This window comes from Asterias rubens, chromosome 3 (genome assembly GCF_902459465.1).
Source record: "Asterias rubens chromosome 3, eAstRub1.3, whole genome shotgun sequence".
NCBI classification, from domain to species: Eukaryota; Metazoa; Echinodermata; class Asteroidea; order Forcipulatida; family Asteriidae; genus Asterias; species Asterias rubens.
In genome coordinates, this window is record NC_047064.1 from 12,183,877 (window position 1) to 12,203,051 (window position 19,175).

At 40.1% G+C, this 19,175-nt stretch overlaps 2 protein-coding genes and 1 long non-coding RNA gene across 3 annotated transcripts; 1 reads left to right on the top strand and 2 right to left on the bottom strand.

Moving 5' to 3' along the window:
- The first annotated feature begins 8,396 nt into the window (after nucleotides 1-8,396).
- LOC117288212 lies at nucleotides 8,397-10,845 on the top strand. The gene is made up of 3 exons (XM_033768980.1): nucleotides 8,397-9,662; nucleotides 10,036-10,113; nucleotides 10,500-10,845. The coding sequence occupies exons 1-3, from the start codon at nucleotides 8,432-8,434 to the stop codon at nucleotides 10,745-10,747; spliced, it is 1,557 nt and encodes a 518-aa protein (XP_033624871.1). The 5' UTR covers nucleotides 8,397-8,431; the 3' UTR covers nucleotides 10,748-10,845.
- A 1,114-nt stretch (nucleotides 10,846-11,959) lies between these two features.
- On the bottom strand, nucleotides 11,960-12,538 carry LOC117288213. The gene is made up of 2 exons (XR_004518865.1): nucleotides 12,501-12,538; nucleotides 11,960-12,279 (listed from the first exon to the last, which is right to left on the bottom strand). It is a non-coding gene; the product is annotated as an uncharacterized LOC117288213 (long non-coding RNA).
- Nucleotides 12,539-13,700: 1,162 nt separating this feature from the next.
- Nucleotides 13,701-16,381, bottom strand: LOC117288214. The gene is made up of 2 exons (XM_033768982.1): nucleotides 16,011-16,381; nucleotides 13,701-14,522 (listed from the first exon to the last, which is right to left on the bottom strand). The coding sequence occupies exons 1-2, from the start codon at nucleotides 16,261-16,263 to the stop codon at nucleotides 14,377-14,379; spliced, it is 399 nt and encodes a 132-aa protein (XP_033624873.1). The 5' UTR covers nucleotides 16,264-16,381; the 3' UTR covers nucleotides 13,701-14,376.
- Between the last annotated feature and the right edge of the window lie 2,794 nt (nucleotides 16,382-19,175).

Below are 19,175 nucleotides of genomic sequence, written 5' to 3' on the forward strand. Positions count from 1 at the left end.
GAGATTAATTATGTTATAAGGAACATGGGTGTTCTGAAGCTACTGGTTGAATCTAAGCCAGATCTGAGCTGATATTTTTTTTTAATCTGCTCAGATTGAGCTGAGATTAATTCTGTACTAAGAAACATTGTGTGTTCTTAAGCTACTGCTTGAATCTAAGCCAGATTTGAGATGATGATTTTTTTATCTGCTCAGATTGACCTGAGATTAATTATGTAATAAGGAACATGGGTGTTCTGAAGCTACTCGTCGAATCTAAGCCAGATCTGAGTGATACTTTTTGAAATATGCTCAGACTGACCTGAGATTAATTCTGTAAGAAGGAACATGTGTGTTCTGAAGCTACTGCTTGAATCTCAGCGAGATCTGAGATGATATTTTTTTTTAAAATCTGCTCAGATTGAGCTGAGATTAATTCTTTACTAAGAAACATGTGGTTCTGAAGCTACTGCTTGAATCTCAGCGACTTCTGACATGACGATTTTTTAAATCTGCTCAGATTGACCTGAGATTAATTCTTTCACTAAGAAACATGTGGTTCTGAAGCTACTGCTTGAATCTCAGCGACTTCTGACATGACGATTTTTTAATTCTGCTCAGATTGAGCTGAGATTAATTCTGTACTAAGAACCTGAGATTAATTCTGTACTAAGAAACATGGGTGTTCTGAAGCTACTCGTTGAATCTAAGCCAGATCTGATGTGATACTTTTTTAAATCTGCTCAGATTGAGCCGAGCTTAATTCTGTAATAAGGAACATGGGTGTTCTGAAGCTACTGGTTGAATCTCAGCGAGATCTGATGAGATACTTTTTGAAATCTGCTCCGATTGACCTGAGATTAATTCTGTAATAAGGAACATAGGTGTTCTGAAGCTACTGGTTGAATCTAAGCCAGATCTGAGATGATATTTTTTTTTAATCTGCTCATATGAGCTGAGATTAATCTGTACTAAGAACAGGGGTATTCTGAAGCTACTCGTTGAATCTAACCGAGATCCGATGTGATACTTTTTTAAATCTGCTCAGACTGACCTGAGATTAATTCTGTAATAAGGAACATGGGTGTTCTGAAGCTACTCGTTGAATCTAAGCCAGATCTGAGATGATATTTTTTTTTATCTGCTCCAATTGACCTGAGATTAATTCTGTAATAAGGAACATGGGTGTTCTGAAGCTACTCGTTGAATCTTAGCGAGATCTGATGAGATACTTTTGAATCGTGCTCAGAATGGACCTGAGATTAATTCTGTAATAAGGAACATAGTGTTTCTGAAGCGACTGGTTGAATCTAAGCCAGATCTGATATGATATTTTTTTTAATCTGCTCAGATTGAGCTGAGATTAATTCTTTACTAAGAAACATGTGGTTCTGAAGCTACTGCTTGAATCTCAGCGACTTCTGAGATGATGACTTTTTAAATCTGCTCAGATTGAGCCGAGATTAATTCTGTACTAAGAAACATGGGTGTTCTGAAGCTACTCGTTAAATCTAAGGGAGATCTGAAGTGATACTTTTTGAAATCTGCTCAGACTGACCTGAGATTAAATCTGTAATAAGGAACATGGGTGTTCTGAAGCTACTGGTTGAATCTAAGCCAGATCTGAGATGATGATTTTTTTAATCTGCTCCGATTGACCTGAGATTAATTCTGTACTAAGAAACATTGTGTGTTCTGAAGCTACTGCTTGAATCTAAGCCAGATCTGAGATGATGATTTTTTTATCTGCTCAGATTGACATGAGATTAATTCTGTAATAAAGAACATGGGTGTTCTGAAGCTACTCGTTGAATCTAAGCCAGATCTGAGATGATATTTTTTTTTAAATCTGCTCAGATTGACCTGAGATTAATTCTGTAAGAAGGAACATGGGTGTTCTGAAGCTACTGCTTGAATCTAAGCGAGATCTGATGAGATACTTTTTTTAATCTGCTCAGATTGACCTGAGATTAATTCTGTAATAAGGAACATGGGTGTTCTGAAGCTACTCGTTGAATCTAAGCCAGATCTGAGATGATATTTTTTTTAATCTGCTCAGATTGAGCTGAGATTAATTCTTTACTAAGAAACATGTGGTTCTGAAGCTACTGCTTGAATCTCAGCGACTTCTGACATGACGATTTTTTAAATCTGCTCCGATTGACCTGAGATTAATTCTGTACTAAGAAACAGGGGTGTTCTGAAGCTAGTCGTTGAATCTAAGCCAGATCTGAGATGATGATTTTTTTATCTGCTCAGATTGACCTGAGATTAATTATGTAATAAGGAACATGGGTTTTCTGAAGCTACTGGTTGAATCTAAGCCAGATCTTAGCTGATATTTTTTTTTAATCTGCTCAGATTGAGCTGAGATTAATTCTTTACTAAGAAACATTGTGTGTTCTGAAGCTACTGCTTGAATCTAAGCCAGATTTGAGATGATGATTTTTTTAATCTGCTCAGATTGAGCTGAGATTAATTCTTAACTTAGAAACATGGGTGTTTCGAAGCTACTGGTTGAATCTAAGCCAGATCTGATGTGATACTTTTGAAATCTGCTCAGACTGACCTGAGATTAATTCTGTAAGAAGGAACATGGGTGTTCTGAAGCTACTGCTTGAATCTAAGCCAGATTTGAGATGATGACTTTTTAAATCTGCTCAGATTGAGCCGAGATTAATTCTGTACTAAGAAATAGGGCTGTTCTGAAGCTACTCGTCGAGTCTAAGCGAGATCTGATGTGATACTTTTTGAAATCTGCTCTTGAACTGAGATTAGTTCTGTGATAAGGAACATGAGTTTTCTGAAGCTACTCGTTGAATCTAAGCGAGATCTGATGAGATACTTTTTGAAATCTGCTCCGATTGACCTGAGATTAATTCTGTAATAAGGAACATAGGTGTTCTGAAGCTACTGGTTGAATCTAAGCCAGATCTGAGATGATATTTTTTTTTAATCTGCTCAGATTGACCTGAGATTAATTCTGTAATAAGGAACATGTGTTCTGAAGCTACTGGTTGAATCTAAGCCAGATCTGAGATGATGATTTTTTTATCTGCTCAGATTGACCTGAGATTAATTCTGTAATAAGGAACATGTGTGTTCTGAAGCTACTGCTTGAATCTCAGCGACATCTGACATGATGACTTTTTAAATCTGCTCAGATTGACCTGAGATTAATTCTTTCTAAGAAACATGTGGTTCTGAAGCTACTGCTTGAATCTCAGCGACTTCTGACATGACGATTTTTTTAAATCTGCTCAGATTGACCTGAGATTAATTCTGTACTAAGAAACATGTGGTTCTGAAGCTACTGCTTGAATCTCAGCGATATCTGACATGATGACTTTTTAAATCTGCTCAGATTGAGCCGAGATTAATTCTGTAAGAAGACATGTGTTCTGAAGCTACTCGTTGAATCTAAGCGAGATCTGATGTGATACTTTTTAAATCTGCTCAGATTGAGCCGAGCTTAATTCTGTACTAAGAAACATGGGTGTTCTAAAGCTACTCGTTGAATCTAAGCGAGATCTGATGTGATACTTTTTGAAATCTGCTCAGATTGACCTGAGATTAATTCTGTCTAAGAAATATGGGTGTTCTGAAGCTACTCGTTGAATCTAAGCGAGATCTGATGTGATACTTTTTGAAATCTGCTCAGATTGACCTGAGATTAATTCTGTACTAAGAAACCTTGGTGTTCTGAAGCTAACTGCTTGAATCTAAGCAGATTCTGAGATGATGATTTTTTTTAATCTGCTCAGATTGAGCCGAGATAATTCTTTACTAAGAAATGGCTGTTCTGAAGCTACTCGTCGAATCTAACCGAGATCTGAAGTGATACTTTTTGAAATCTGCTCAGACTGACCTGAGATTAAATCTGTAATAAGGAACATGTGTGTTCTGAAGCTACTGGTTGAATCTAAGCCAGATCTGAGATGATATTTTTTTTTTAATCTGCTCAGATTGACCTGAGATTAATTCTGTAATAAGGAACATGTGTGTTCTGAAGCTACTGCTTGAATCTCAGCGAGATCTGAGATGATGATTTTTTAATCTGCTCAGATTGACCTGAGATTAATTCTGTAATAAGGAACATGGGTGTTCTGAAGCTACTCGTTGAATCTAAGCCAGATCTGAGATGATATTTTTTTTTAATCTGCTCAGATTGACCTGAGATTAATTCTTTCACTAAGAAACATGTGGTTCTGAAGCTACTGCTTGAATCTCAGCGACTTCTGACATGACGATTTTTTTAATCTGCTCCGATTGACCTGAGATTAATTCTGTACTAAGAAACATGTGGTTCTGAAGCTACTGCTTGAATCTCAGCGATATCTGACATGATGACTTTTTAAATCTGCTCAGATTGAGCCGAGATTAATTCTGTAAGAAGGAACATGGCTGTTCTGAAGCTACTCGTTGACTCTAAGCCAGATCTGATGTGATACTTTTTTAAATCTGCTCAGATTGAGCCGAGATTAATTCTGTACTAAGAACATGGGTGTTCTAAAGCTACTCGTTGAATCTAAGCAAGATCTGATGTGATACTTTTTGAAATCTGCTCAGATTGACCTGAGATTAATTCTGTCCTAAGAAATATGGGTGTTCTGAAGCTACTCGTTGAATCTAAGCCAGATCTGATGTGATACTTTTTGAAATCTGCTCAGATTGACCTGAGATTAATTCTGTGATAAGGAACATGAGTTTTCTGAAGCTACTCGTTGAATCTAAGCGAGATCTGATGAGATACTTTTTGAAATCTGCTCAGATTGACCTGAGATTAATTCTGTAATAAGGAACATAGGTGTTCTGAAGCTACTGGTTGAATCTAAGCCAGATCTGAGATGATATTTTTTTTAATCTGCTCAGATTGAGCTGAGATTAATTCTGTACTAAGAAACAGGGGTGTTCTGAAGCTACTCGTTGAATCTAACCGAGATCTGATGTGATACTTTTTTAAATCTGCTCAGACTGACCTGAGATTAAATCTGTAATAAGGAACATGGGTGTTCTGAAGCTACTGGTTGAATCTAAGCCAGATCTGAGCTGATGATTTTTTTTAATCTGCTCAGATTGAGCTGAGATTAATTCTGTACTAAGAAACATTGTGTGTTCTGAAGCTACTGCTTGAATCTAAGCCAGATTTGAGATGATGATTTTTTTAATCTGCTCAGATTGAGCTGAGATTAATTCTTAACTTAGAAACATGGGTGTTCTGAAGCTACTGGTTGAATCTCAGCGAGATCTGATGTGATACTTTTTGAAATCTGCTCAGACTGACCTGAGATTAATTCTGTAAGAAGGAACATGTGTGTTCTGAAGCTACTGCTTGAATCTCAGCGAGATCTGATGTGATACTTTTTTTTAAATCTGCTCAGATTGAGCTGAGATTAATTCTTTACTAAGAAACATGTGTGTTCTGAAGCTACTGCTTGAATGTCAGCGACTTCTGAGATGATGACTTTTTAAATCTGCTCAGATTGAGCCGAGATTAATTCTGTACTAAGAAACAGGGCTGTTCTGAAGCTACTCGTCGAATCTAACCGAGATCTGACATGATGACTTTTTAAATCTGCTCAGATTGACCTGAGATTAATTATGTAATAAGGAACATGGGTGTTCTGAAGCTACTCGTTGAATCTAAGCCAGATCTGAGATGATATTTTTTTTTAATCTGCTCAGATTGAGCTGAGATTAATTCTGTACTAAGAAACATTGTGTGTTCTGAAGCTACTGCTTGAATCTAAGCCAGATTTGAGATGATGATTTTTTCATCTGCTCAGATTGACCTGAGATTAATTCTTTACTAAGAAACATGTGTGTTCTGAAGCTACTGCTTGAATCTCAGCAACTTCTGAGATGATGACTTTTTAAATCTGCTCAGATTGAGCCGAGATTAATTCTGTACTAGGAAACATGGGTGTTCTGAAGCTACTCGTTGAATCTAAGTGAGATCTGATGTGATACTTTTTGAAATCTGCTCAGACTGACCTGAGATTAATTCTGTAAGAAGGAACATAGGTGTTCTGAAGCTACTCGTTGAATCTAAGCGAGATCTGATGAGATACTTTTTGAAATCTGCTCAGATTGAGCTTTGATTACTTCTTTACTAAGAAACATGGGTGTTCTAAAGCTACTCGTTGAATCTAAGTGAGATCTGATGTGATACTTTTTGAAATCTGCTCAGACTGACCTGAGATTAATTCTGTAAGAAGGAACATGGGTGTTCTGAAGCTACTCGTTGAATCTAAGCGAGATCTGATGAGATACTTTTTGAAATCTGCTCAGATTGAGCTTTGATTACTTCTTTACTAAGAAACATGGGTGTTCTAAAGCTACTCGTTGAATCTAAGCGAGATCTGATGTGACTGACCTGAGATTAATTCTGTAAGAAGGAACATGGGTGTTCTGAAGCTACTGGTTGAATCTAAGCCAGATCTGAGATGATATTTTCGTTAATCTGCTCAGATTGACTGGAGATTAATTCTGTACTAAGGAACATGGGTGTTCTGAAGCTACTCGTTGAATCTAAGCGAGATCTGAAAATATTATGTGAAAAGACCCTTAAAAGGGCATTTTTCACGGTTTTTGGAAAAAAAGTCTAGTTTTGAGGCAGTACTGTCACAACACGATATAATTACCCAAGTTTTTCTCACCAGATATGAAAAGACCAATGTTGGCCCTAATCACAACCAAAAGGAACATTTTCTCAGACCCCCCTGGCAAGTTGATATTTTGGGGTCCAAAAATAGGGTAAAAATATCAATTTTGCAAATTCTAAAAACATACTGTAATGCATGATGCAAAAATAGCATAAGGGTGATATTTAAAGGCAGTCTACTGAAGCGTGTACAATAGATGGAAGTGTTAGTAACTTGGCAGCACTTTTTCTAATCGAACATAATATACGTATAATAACCAACCTGTGAAAGTTCGAGATCAATCGGCCATCTGGTTCAGCAGAAAAAAGTGAAAAACTGACGATATAATTCCGTTCTTCGTGCATGTCGTGTGAATTTCAAATGCTTGCACAATTCCTAGGACAGATTAAATGAATGTCGCCTTCACGCGTTTGAAACAAGAAATCAACGACTATTTTATGAAAGATAGCGATTTTATTGTGAACGGTCGTTGGTACAGTCGCTCCTACTCAGGCTTCGGGGAGAGAGTGGCCGTCTGCAGTTGGTTAGAAAGGTCACCGAAGGGCCAATCTTTGATAAGCGATCTCTATGCTTTATAGCGTGTGGGATCTGGAGACGGTGCGAAGGTTTACGACGTGTTGCGGCAATAGAATGTCCTCTCTAAATGTAACAGAGTCCCGTAACCGTTTGTTATCAAATCGATATGTTTAGAAAGATGTTGTAGAAGTAGAATACAATGATCAACACAAATAGGCCATGAAATAGCGTGGTTTTCGTTTTACCTCGTCGACAAACACGGTCGGCCATTTATGGGAGTCAAAACTTGGACTCCCATAAATGGCCGACCGTGTTCGTTCGCGACGTAAAATGAAAACCGTGCAATTTGTAGTGATACTTGTAAAACATCTTTCTAACCATATGCATTTCATAACAAACGGTTTCAAACGCTTTTCATTTCTCAGTGGTGTTAATTATGTCATTTGTCTTTTCCTTGCTAGCTGGCCCATCAAACATCAGATTTTCAGTGTGATACTTCAAAGTCTGTCAACCCCAACACCAATTGCAGGGATGACGATGACCCACAAGCTAGTTTTCAGTCTGATCCTTCAAGGTCTGTCAACCCCAACACCAGTTCCTGGGATGACGATGACCCACAAGCTATTTTTCAGTCTGATCCTTCAAGTTCTGTCAACCCCAACACCAGTTCCTGGAATGACGATGACCCACAAGCTATTTTAGAAACTGCCGAGCTTCACCAAAGCAATCAAGCTGTAGGATGTGAAACAAATGATTCTAGTGAGAAGTGTGCCGTAACAGTCATGCAGACCGATAATGTCGGTGGACAAAGGAAATGGGACAAAAAACACTATTGCTTTTACTGTGATGAGCCTCAGGCCAAGTTACCCCGTCATCTTCAGTTGCATCACAAAGAGGAGAGGGAAGTTGTAGAGATAGCATCGGAGACTGACTTTACTGCCCGCAAGAAACTTCTGTTATACATCCGCAATATTGGTAATCACAGACACAATTGCCAAGTCCTTAGAGAGGGAAAGGGTGTCCTTATTATAGTATACAGACCAAATCATGAAGCATCTCCACACGCATATGGACCATGCATACATTGTTATGGCTATTACGTGCGTCTTGATCTTTGGCGTCATCAGTGCCCACTTAAGCCTGCTCTCCCTGCACAGACTGATGGTAGCAGTAGGATAGGTCGTGTTAGGGGGCGAGTAGCTAACAATAGTGATTTGTTAAAACCACCCCCTGCTGGTGTATCTTTCCAGTTCAACAAGGTTCTTAGTTCTATGAGGAGAGACAATGTTGGTCTGGTTGTCAAGAATGATTCTTTGATTCTGGAAGTTGCCAAACGTGAATACCTCAGACTTGGCCACGATGTTACACAACATGGCTACATTCGGAACAAACTACGAGAACTTGGTCGTCTTGTTATACAACTGAGAAAAAACACCCACCAACCAAATGCATCACTGGAAGTATTCGTGCATCCCCGCCATCTGAATGATATCGTCAAGGCTGTTCATGATGTCGCCGGCTTCAGTGAAGGAAAACAGATGTATCACGTTCCATCTCTAGCACTCAAGATTGGACACTCCATCAAGAGATGTGCACTCATACTGCAAGCAAGTGCTTTAGAGTTTAATCTTAGGCAAAAAGCGGAACAGACCGAACAGTTTAGGCAGTTATGTGAAATTAAGTGGCCAGAACTTGTGTCAACCCATGCCCACAGAACACTGTACCAAGGAAAGCGCAACAAACGTGCTGATCTCCCCACAAATGCAGATGTGGTGAAAATCTCATCGTTCCTTCATGAAACTGGCAACAGGGAAGTGCAGCTCCTACACTCTGCTAAGGGCCATGAAATTACACCAGCTTGGAAGAAATTAAATGAAGTCACACTGTGCCATCTCATTATCTTCAACCGCAGACGACAGGGGGAAGTATCCAAAATGAAACTGGAAGATTTTCACAAGCGCAGTAGTGCAGCCATTGTGAAAGGTGATTGCGTGATGACTGATCTTGAACGCCACCTCTGTAAAATGTTCCAAGTCATTGAAATAGTTGGTAAGAGGGGCAGAACTGTTCCTGTGCTTCTTGGTACTGATGTGATGGCGTGGTTGAAGGCTCTGGTCGCAAATAGAAATGCAGCTGGAGTGGCACAAGACAATATATTCTTATTCGCACGAAGTTGTTACGGAGGCTCAGGTCATATACGAGGAAGCGACTGTCTACGAGCATATGCAAATGAGGCGGGCCTTGAGAATGCTGGTAGCATGCGGTCTACAAAGCTTCGTAAACATGTAGCGACTGTTTCACAAATTCTGGCCTTGAATGAACATCAGCTTGAAACACTTGCAGACTTCATGGGTCATGATTTGCGGGTCCATCGCGAGTACTACCAGTTGCCAGACACTGTCCAGAGGGTTACCAAACTGTCTAGACTTTTCCTCAGCTTGGAGAGAGGCAACTTGGTTTCGCAACATGGCAAATCTTTGGAGGAGTTGCATGTTACTGGAGGTAAACAAACCCGTTTTTAACTTGTCTTTCCAATTTTATTCAAACTGTGGTACCCCCCCCCCCAAATAACATTCATTCACTGTACAACCTCCCCCCCTTCCACCCCCCCCCCAATGGATTGGCCAACATGTTTAGGTGTGTACGCCAAAAAGCAAGCATACCTAAATGTAACAATTGCTCTTTGTTTTTGGGGCCTGATAACTCGGCCTGTGGCCGTCATCACCTAACCCCCTCCCCCCCCCCCCCTTTGAACCTCATTCACTGTACACCCCAAACCCCACACACCCAACCCAACGGATTGGCCCACATTGTTATTTGTGTGCCACAAACCAATCAAAGCTAACTCTAGAAGTTTAATTTCTTTTTATTGCAGAAGGCTTCACCAGCGATGAGGACAGCAGTGATTCAGGTGACTCGTGTGACCCAGCTTTGGAGGACAGTGTTGATGCCAGTAAGTTTATAATATTTTTGACTGCCTATATCTCTTGTAGGTCTCTTGCATATGCTGGTCCTATTCCCTGTTTCCCCCCCCCCCCCCCCCCAGACCAAAATGCGATAAGATGCCAGACTCCGTTTGCTGTCAACAAATTTAAGGTGTCATGCACCATCAAAGTACAGTCATAACCTAGAGTCACTTTGTAAGCACAGCCAAGTGATTAGTCTAGATTAGCCCATCTCGGCAACTCATTTTGTACGGTAGGATGAAACAAGATGGCTGCTTCTTGTCAGGCATTTCCGGCAGGTACCGGCACATTGGTAAAAGAACTGATTTAGGGTATGTATACGCCCCATTTGATTATGTTTACTAATTGACCTCTTCTTTCCTGTGTGTTGTAGGAAGGCCACCAACCCAAACGGATCCAGCTCCAAAAGCTCGACAAGTCAAGCGTCGACAATTCAAGCGACGCCCCTGGACTGCCCAGGAAAAGAAAGACGTAACTGAGGGCTTGCAGAGATTCATTTTGCTGAAGAAGATTCCAGGAAAACGTGACATTGAATCATCCTGTCCTGTGGCATTGCAGACCAGAACTTGGAAAAACATTAAGGACTTTTGTAGAAACACGATGACACTTAAACAAAGTTAAGGTCTCCTGCACCACCAAAGTACAGTCATAACCTAGAGTGACTCTGTAGGCACAGCCAAATGATTAGTCTAGACCTTTGGCCTGCCCCCCCCCCCCCTCCCCCAAAGAACAAGAAAATCGTGTACCACCCCCAAAAACATTTCCCAGAAGGCCAGTATACACATTCACATTAGTGAACCGCAAGAAAAAGGATTCATGTGTTATGTCCTCACATCGATAGGTACCATTCGACTTTTGGCAATGTCCTCCATTGGATAGTATTAAAAGTATGTCCTCAATCTGCAGTGTACACATGTATTGGTGCGTGTGTGTGTGTGTATCGTCGGCCTGCATGCTGCATGCGGTACACACACAAATAGTGCTAACTTGCTAGCTATGCCAGCGCAGAATGACAGTGAAGATAAATTCTAATGGACGTTTTTAGGACTCTTTTTAACTTTCTTTTTCATGGAGATAGAATGATATTATCAACGCACACCATGACCATGTTGATCGTCAAACTACAGGGGTCCTGTACCGAGATAAATGTGGAACTTGCATATACATGTAATGTCCATATAAACAGATATTTTTTCCCTTTCCCTACATTGTCACAGGCGGCAATTTACAGGCAACCAGCTCGCATCTGCAATTTTCCAAAAGGAAACTCATTCACATTCCTGTTTTCATTCACAAAGGACATTATTTCTAGTATTACATTTTCCAAACAAAAACAAATAATCGACAATTTATTACCAAAGTCTCCTCTCTCGGCCGTCCTCCGAGACGACACTCCTCCATCTTGTTTCTCAAAATTTCTAAATTTATATAATTTATTTTGTAATTTTAATTTGCCTCTTTGGGGTCTAAATATATCAGTAAAAATTGTTAAAATGTACGTCTACTCTTTTTGTCACGCACCATCAATTATATAACAATTTATGTTGCACCCTGGACCATGGTCAAACTTTGTACGTGCGTTTACTTTTGTGAAATAAACCTAAGTCCCAGCAGAGTGGTGGCCCGTTGATTTCTTCCTCTATGGTTGAACCGTGGCATGCAACACACAGGCACCCGGCAGGCGAGTGTGCGTGAGCCTGCTGCCGGGTGTACTCCGACTCGAGCATGCTTCAATAAACAACACTGAGAAGTGCTCGGGGAATATATTTATCGAATGGGGCTAAGATGCGAGGAGATACAAGAAGTAAAACAATGACTCAGTCGAGCAGTAGGTTTCGTCAACAACCAAAATAAACTTTATTTATTAAAAATCTATAGAAAGCTAAATCAGTCAGTGAAATCCAGAATAAAAATGAAAGGGTTAGTAACTACACCTTATTTGAAACCCCAGAGAACTAGTGAACCATGGAGGAATACATTTTGAACACAGCTATAAGAAGAGAAAAAAAAAACAGAGTGCTAATAAGTTTCAGATTAAAATATAAAAAAAAACGACACCATGTAGCACTGTATTGAACACGCGTAATGTAGGCAAAATTGTGAAAAGAATTACATAGTTGGGGGGGTGACTGGGATCGTGGTAGTCTAGGTTCCTAGACCATTGGTGTTGCGTGGTCACACACTAATGAACGAACGCTAGCGGGCGCTCTGTTTCTCTGATTTCCGGTGCTCACCACATGGGGAGATCCGGAAATTAGAGAAACAGAGCGCCCGCTAGCGTTCGTTCATTACAAGCGTGTACAGTTTTTGCCGTGCATAATCGATATCGGAACGTTCGTTGTGTGTGACCACGCAACACCAATGGTCTAGGAACCTAGACTATGATCGTGGAGGAACAAGCTGAGATTGATTGTTCCATCCCCCCCCCCCCCCGAAAAAATTATCTCTATGCCTTTCGCTGCCCCCCCCTCCTCCAAATAATTTTTTTTACGCCAATTATTTTAATTCAACAAAAGACAAAGTATGGCTTAGTTAGTGTTGTTATTAAGCACAATTCTAAATCTACCATATATGTAAAAACCAGTAACAATAATTAATAATAAATATAAGTACCAAGGTAAAAACACACACGTTTATTCCATACAGAAAAGCGTATAGGAACCCCTCCCCAACACCCAACTAACTGTGTATTTTTTTTTTCATAGAGAATGGTTTAGCAACCCACCCTCACCCCAAAGGATGTTTTAGTTACACACTATTGTTTCATGCAAAATATTTCCTTTTTTTTAATTGCAGACATTAAACAATATTATGGACCCTATGGCAATCGCTCTTCAACGTGCGTTATGGAGAGAGCTCCTTAATGTCGACATTGGCGATGAAAATCCTGGAGAACACAACCGCCAATGTCGACACACTGCTTACAGGTGTTATACTTTATGGCAGCATGGTCGACTTGGCGCTGGAGTGCGCCGTGTCATTCCAAGTTGTGTTATCCTTGCTATACGGGCAACATACCCAGATCCATTCAACCAGTACACTGGATTCAGACGGGACAGATTAGCTTAATCCAGTGTTTTGGTTGGATCTGGGTCATTCCAAGTCGATTCAACATGCCATAATATATAGCACCTGTAAGCGATGTGACCTGACTGTCACGGTTTGAAACTAAGTTTGGTGTGTAGCCTACACACCAAACTTAGTTTCAAATTATAGGTTTTGTAACTTTCTTCATAATAGTAAACCTCATCTGAGATGGCCTTCATTTCAAGTGATGGAACTATTGGTAATTGTCAAAGCGCAGTATTCTCACTTGGTGTATCTCAACATGTGTACAAAAAAACAACCTGCGAAATTTTGAAATCAATTGGTCGTCGAATTTGCGAGATAATAACGGAAGAAAAAATACCCTTGTATTGTCCCACTAAGTTGTGGCTTTCAGATGCTTGATTTCTTGGCCTCAAAATATAGTTCTGAGGTCTTGAAATAAAATTCAAATGTTTAGTGGAAAATTACTGTTTTCTCAAAAACTATGTTACTTCAGAAGGAGCGGCTTCTAATGTTTTATGTTATCAACAGCTCTCCATTGCTCCTTACCAAATAAGTTTTTATTCTAACAAGTAATTGAGTAATTACCAATAGTGCCTAGTAGCTTTAGTAACTGTGTTTTCAATAAAAGTTTAATAACTTGATCACTGCAAAAAGTTATGAAAACATTCAACATTTGGACCTCGCCTCGGAAAAATGTTTATTTTTTTTGGTACTTTTTGTACATCAATTGATTAATACACTGTCTATATTATTTCTTGAAAACGCTATCAGATTTTTAAGTTCAAATTTGACAATGCATTCACCTTTTGGGAAAAAATATGAATTTTTTTTCTTTATTTTCCCCAAAATAGATTGAGTCTGCTTACATAATGAGAAGAAACTTGAAATAAATGTTTCCAGACTCCTTGTGTACATATTTCAGAACTTTTGGTTCCAGACTCCTTGTGTACATATTTCAGAACTTTTGGTTCCAGACTCCTTGTGTACATATTTCAGAACTTTTGGTTCAAGACTCCTTGTACATATTTCAGTACTTAACTTTATATGCATGCAGTACACATATTTAAAGACAGTCATGCCACCAGACTGCCATCATTCAAAAGCGTGACATGTGTCGTCGTTTCAAGATGTCCTCGACCTTTGGTGGAGTCTTGGTTGCGAGGCGAGGGGCAATCCTCCTGGGGTCATCGTCCCGTCTCTCAGGGGGAACACTCAGTCGGCCTGTATCCTCCAGTCTCATCCGTAGTATTTTCTGCATCAAAGCGGGATATAGGTGTACTGCTTGGGTACTTTGTTCTTGATGGCGACATAGTCTTTGGAGTTCTTGGACCACCTTGCAAGATACCTTGGGTTGTAAACAATAACAGTTTCAGTTTTAAGTTTCAGCTGTTATTGTTTTTCACATATTAAACAATATTTTACTATATGGTCAACCTATATACACCCCAACTACGGTCACCGGATGGTTGGAAATGGACAAATCTCATGTACAGTACAAGCCTGGAGCACAAGAAAAAAAAATTGTTTGTTGGCATTACAATCTGAAATATAACTCCTGAAAGAAGCCAGGATAATGGATGGCCTATCCATAAAACACACAGGCCTATAACCCTTTTCAGATGGCTGACAGATGACCCTTTCATTAATTTAACTTTCATTAGTTGTGCAACCCTTTAAGTACTACTGTTGCCTAGCAACAACCATGTGCAATGGACTTTCAGCTACTCAGCAAAAACACAGCAGACGACCAACTGTGACCCACTGTGACGACCAATGACACTGAACACTCTGAGAGGTGATTGTTTCAAATGGAGAGCTATCCATTGCTTGTTAGTTTATTGTTTCATAGTGAAAATTGAAGAGTCTGATTGGTTTTCCATTGATGTTTGCTTTTCACCATGGAGCTATATTCTAACTTGGTACAAAATCAGGCAAGACTGTACGACCTCGTCACCAATTTCTTTCCTTTTTTGTATAAACAAAATAAAAATGTTTGTACTGTTTATGTTATTTTTCCTCTCTTTTCTCTGAATGTATATTTGCAGAAAACATTCTTATTTGCAGTAAACATTCTTATAATATAAAAGACACTGGACACTTTTGGTAATGGTGAAAGACCAGTCTTTACAGTTGGTGTATCTCAACATATGCATAAAATAACAAACCTGTGAAAATGTGACCTCAATTGGTCGTCGGAGTCGCGAGATATTAATGAAAGAAAAAAAAAACACCCTTGTCGCAGCATGGTCACACGAAGTTGTGTGCTTTCAGATGGTTGATTTCGAGACCTCAAATTCTAAATCTGAGGTCTGGAAAACTACTACTTTCTCAAAAACTACAGAACTTCAGAGTGAGCTGTTTCTCAGAATGTTTTATACTATCGACCTCTCCCCAAAACTCGTAATCAAGAAAGGTTTTAAAACTTTTATGATAATAATTATTTTGAGTAATTACCAATAGTGTCCACTGCCTTAGTTTAATAATTATAAGGTAAGAAAAAAAAGTCAGTGTAATTTGAGCGTATTTAGGACGGATAAATTGTTGGCCAGGTGGTAAAATTTGACCAAAATACCCTGAAGTTCAGGGCCTAATAAACAACTGGACCATGACGTGGGCATGGTGGTGGGCGTGTGAATCTGCATGTGTGTGTGTGTGAGTGGGGTCGTCTCAATTTGCCGTTCAAACCAGCATAGCTCACCAGGGGCGAGCGCCGTGTTTTTGCGGTTGAGAGCATGAAGTAACATTTTTTTGTCAGATAACATCTAAAGAAGATGACTGCAAAGTTATGTATAATGAACAAGTATTTTGGTATTTCAATTACAGTAACACTCACCTGCTATCGTGCAAGTCAAGCAAAGTTTTTGCAAGATCCGCATTTGACTTGCGGAGCTGCAATGCTTTGGTTTTCCATCTGATGATCTGTTCATAATGGAAACTGGAAGCTTGATGTTCCCACTAATGAGCGCCTTTCTTGCCCTGTACTGTTTGTTTGCAGATACATGCGATCGTTTCCTTGCGCTGTCAGTTAGCTTTTTCTTCCGTTTACCTTCTTCCATATAGTTGAGTATGTATGGGGGACCCCCCATGCACCCCCCCAGAACTAACCTACAATTATGTTTTTGGGTGCCTTTTAGGGTCCTTAAACACAATTGACATGTTAACAGTGAAAAAAATCCGATAATCTTGAGATATCCAAGATGGCGGCCAATATGGCCGCCAAAGTTAATCAAAATTGGAAAAAGTCATATATCAGCCGAATAAAATAATAAAAACATGAATAAAAAGGTTAATTGTATGTTTTTTACCCTAACACTTCCAATTATGGTACCCATTTTTTGCTATCATGCTTCAAATTCAAGATGGCGGCCAATATGGCCGGCAAAAGTGGTAAAATTTGCGAAAAAATTGTATATTGGCAAAAAAAAAATGTCGGCAGTGAAAATAAATAAATTTCTGTTTTTAACCCTCTAGCACTTTGTTTTGCTACCATATTCACAAAAATTCCAAAATGGCTACCAAAATGGCCACCAAAATGGCAGAAAAAAACCGGTCAAGTTTGAAAAAAGGCAAAACTTAAGAAAATATGCCCATTCTGGAATTAGTCTTGAGGTATCTCAAATAAAAGCATAAGTATAACCGATAAACAGTTTGTTTAGCACTTTTGTAGGCCTACCACTTTGATTATGACATACATGTTTCATTAGTCGCTGTCATAGTTGTCAAGACCAGAACAATTCGATTCATCCTCTCCATCGATGTCAGAGTCTTCGTCATCTGAAGTTTCGTCTCCAGTAACTTCAGTCAAGATGTCCTCAAGACGGGATGGCAAAATGGGTCCTTCTGACCAAACTGGCTCAATGAAGTCTCCGCATCGGGTCCAACCATGTTCTGTAGGAGATGGAATTTCCTGGATGGGCACATCTGACCTCTTCCACTGCGCTGCCCTGTAATTGGCACGCTTGATGTGAGGTACCAGCGACTTCTTGCATGGTGGAAGCTTGGACAAATCGACTTTAGATGACCTCTTGATGGTCACACCCTCACCAACCATCTTTTAAAGCATGAGAGCCCTCACTGTGTTAACTTCCTTGACCCTGGGTAATCCATAGAGGAAGCATACAAACTCCTCAAGTTCAGCCACCAGCTTAGCATCTACCTCCCAGCTATCACCCAGTTTGGCAAAACACTCTTGATAACGTGGCTTCTTCTCAAGCTTCTTCAAAGGTGTCTTTTTACCCTTTCCCTTGAAGGCACAGTTACAGTCCTCGCCGGTGAAGCAGTAGATGCCAAGTAGCGATTGACAGTATTTATGCCCCAAGTCTTCAGCGATATCACTGATGTTTAACAGTCTCCGATTCGCTCCACTACCGGTATCGAATAAGATGATCAGGGGCCTCAGTTTCTGTGCATAATGCAACAGGATGAAGAAGATATCACTGTCTGGACTGTGTACAACAGCCTGCTTGTAACCGTGTTGTTTGGCATAAAGCAGGTATAGGACAACACGGCTGTCGGTCTCTTCTTGGTTTGACCTCAGACCTGGGATTTCCTCTTGTTGCACAGATTGTCCATCTGATGATGATAGTTGGAAGGAAACACCCTCAACTACTAATATGACCTTTCTCCCATCTAATCGCCGTGCTGCATCAGGACAACCCCAGATGCGGAGCATGAACTTCCATAATTGCTTTTTGTTTTCATCATTTTGCAGGAACTTTTTGAAGTCTGCAGGCTTTCTTGTGTTGATTCCTTCAAGGATTATTTTAGCACTGCTTCCTCGACGTAGCCTCTCTTGACTTTTGATGGAGTCCTGTACATACATATCAGTGGAAAAGACTACATCTGGTTTGCAAGATAGCTGATCCAGCAACTTTAGACAAATGTCCTTGAATGTTGGGGGGAGATCTTTCAAAGTATGAAAGTGGGCATTGCCATCTTCAATGAAAAGGTTTTCTCCAGAACTTGCAGAAGGCAATTCAGCTTCAGGCACATCGTTGGTAACGTGGTGAACTGATGCCGCCTTGTTGGTCTTTGCCATGTAGCCATCCGGCGTACCCAAGCAGTGAGGTACTGGAGTGATCGAATACGTCATCAGCTCTTCAATGTCAACAGGCTGAGAGAGAAGTTGTGATTTGACCAGTATTTGGAATGCCACATCTCCCTGCTCCTGGTATTTGATGACATTGCCTTGAGCAGTTGTCAGCTTCACCTTCTTGTTGACCTTTTCCATGCTTTTTAGCTTTAGCTTCTTCAGTCTATCAAAGAAGTCTTTTCCCTCTGTGGTGTCATCTTTTTGCAGCCTCTCACTTACAAATTTTTCTCTCTCCAACCGACCAGCCTCTTCAGCATTCAGTACATCATGCTCTACATCAGGGGGTACTGGATTACCGGATGACAGTATATACAAGCGGTCTCTATCAGCCACTTCAAATGGATTGAGAAATCCCTGCAAAGCATCTATAGCTCGTTGTACTGCAGCTTCACTTCGTTTCACCTCTGATGGTAGTTGTTCACGGTGCTTGTCAGACTTGAAGCTACATGTATCTGTGTCATTACTCATTCCAGTCATCTCAAGAGTGGCTTGGTAATACTTAGCACGCTCTGAGGTTGTGCGAATCCACCGCTGATATGCGCCATAGTTCTCTAGGATTCCAGTAAGCCCTGCTCCTCCAGCACCACATCGAGACTTGGCAAACTTCATGAAAGTTTCTTCCATGGTCTTATCGACAGCACAACGATTACCAGGTATATGAGAGCGGGCAACAGATATAGCTCCCTTTTCCAGTAGCTGAGTGGCACCAGGATGGCTGACTTCGATGTTGTTGAGGAAAACATCAAACCAGGCGAGGTATCTGGAGTAATTCATACCTCCAAAGGCAAAGAATAAATCAGCCATATCGCCCATGCACTTGTGGTACAATTTGAAGTTATTGGTCTTGACAGCATATAGTAGCAAGAACACCCGACGAGCATGATCCAGGAAAGACATCCAAAATAT

Excerpts from the sequence above, each read along its gene's own strand:
- LOC117288212 (XM_033768980.1), top strand. The coding sequence starts at position 8,432 with ATGAGGAGAGACAATGTTGGTCTGGTTGTCAAGAATGATTCTTTGATT. Across the intron at positions 9,663-10,035 it reads GGAGTTGCATGTTACTGGAG|AAGGCTTCACCAGCGATGAG; the intron begins GTAAACAAACCC and ends TTTTTATTGCAG. Across the intron at positions 10,114-10,499 it reads GGAGGACAGTGTTGATGCCA|GAAGGCCACCAACCCAAACG; the intron begins GTAAGTTTATAA and ends TGTGTGTTGTAG.
- LOC117288214 (XM_033768982.1), bottom strand. The coding sequence starts at position 16,263 with ATGGGGGGTCCCCCATACATACTCAACTATATGGAAGAAGGTAAACGG. Across the intron at positions 14,523-16,010 it reads CTTGACTTGCACGATAGCAG|GTATCTTGCAAGGTGGTCCA; the intron begins GTGAGTGTTACT and ends TTACAACCCAAG.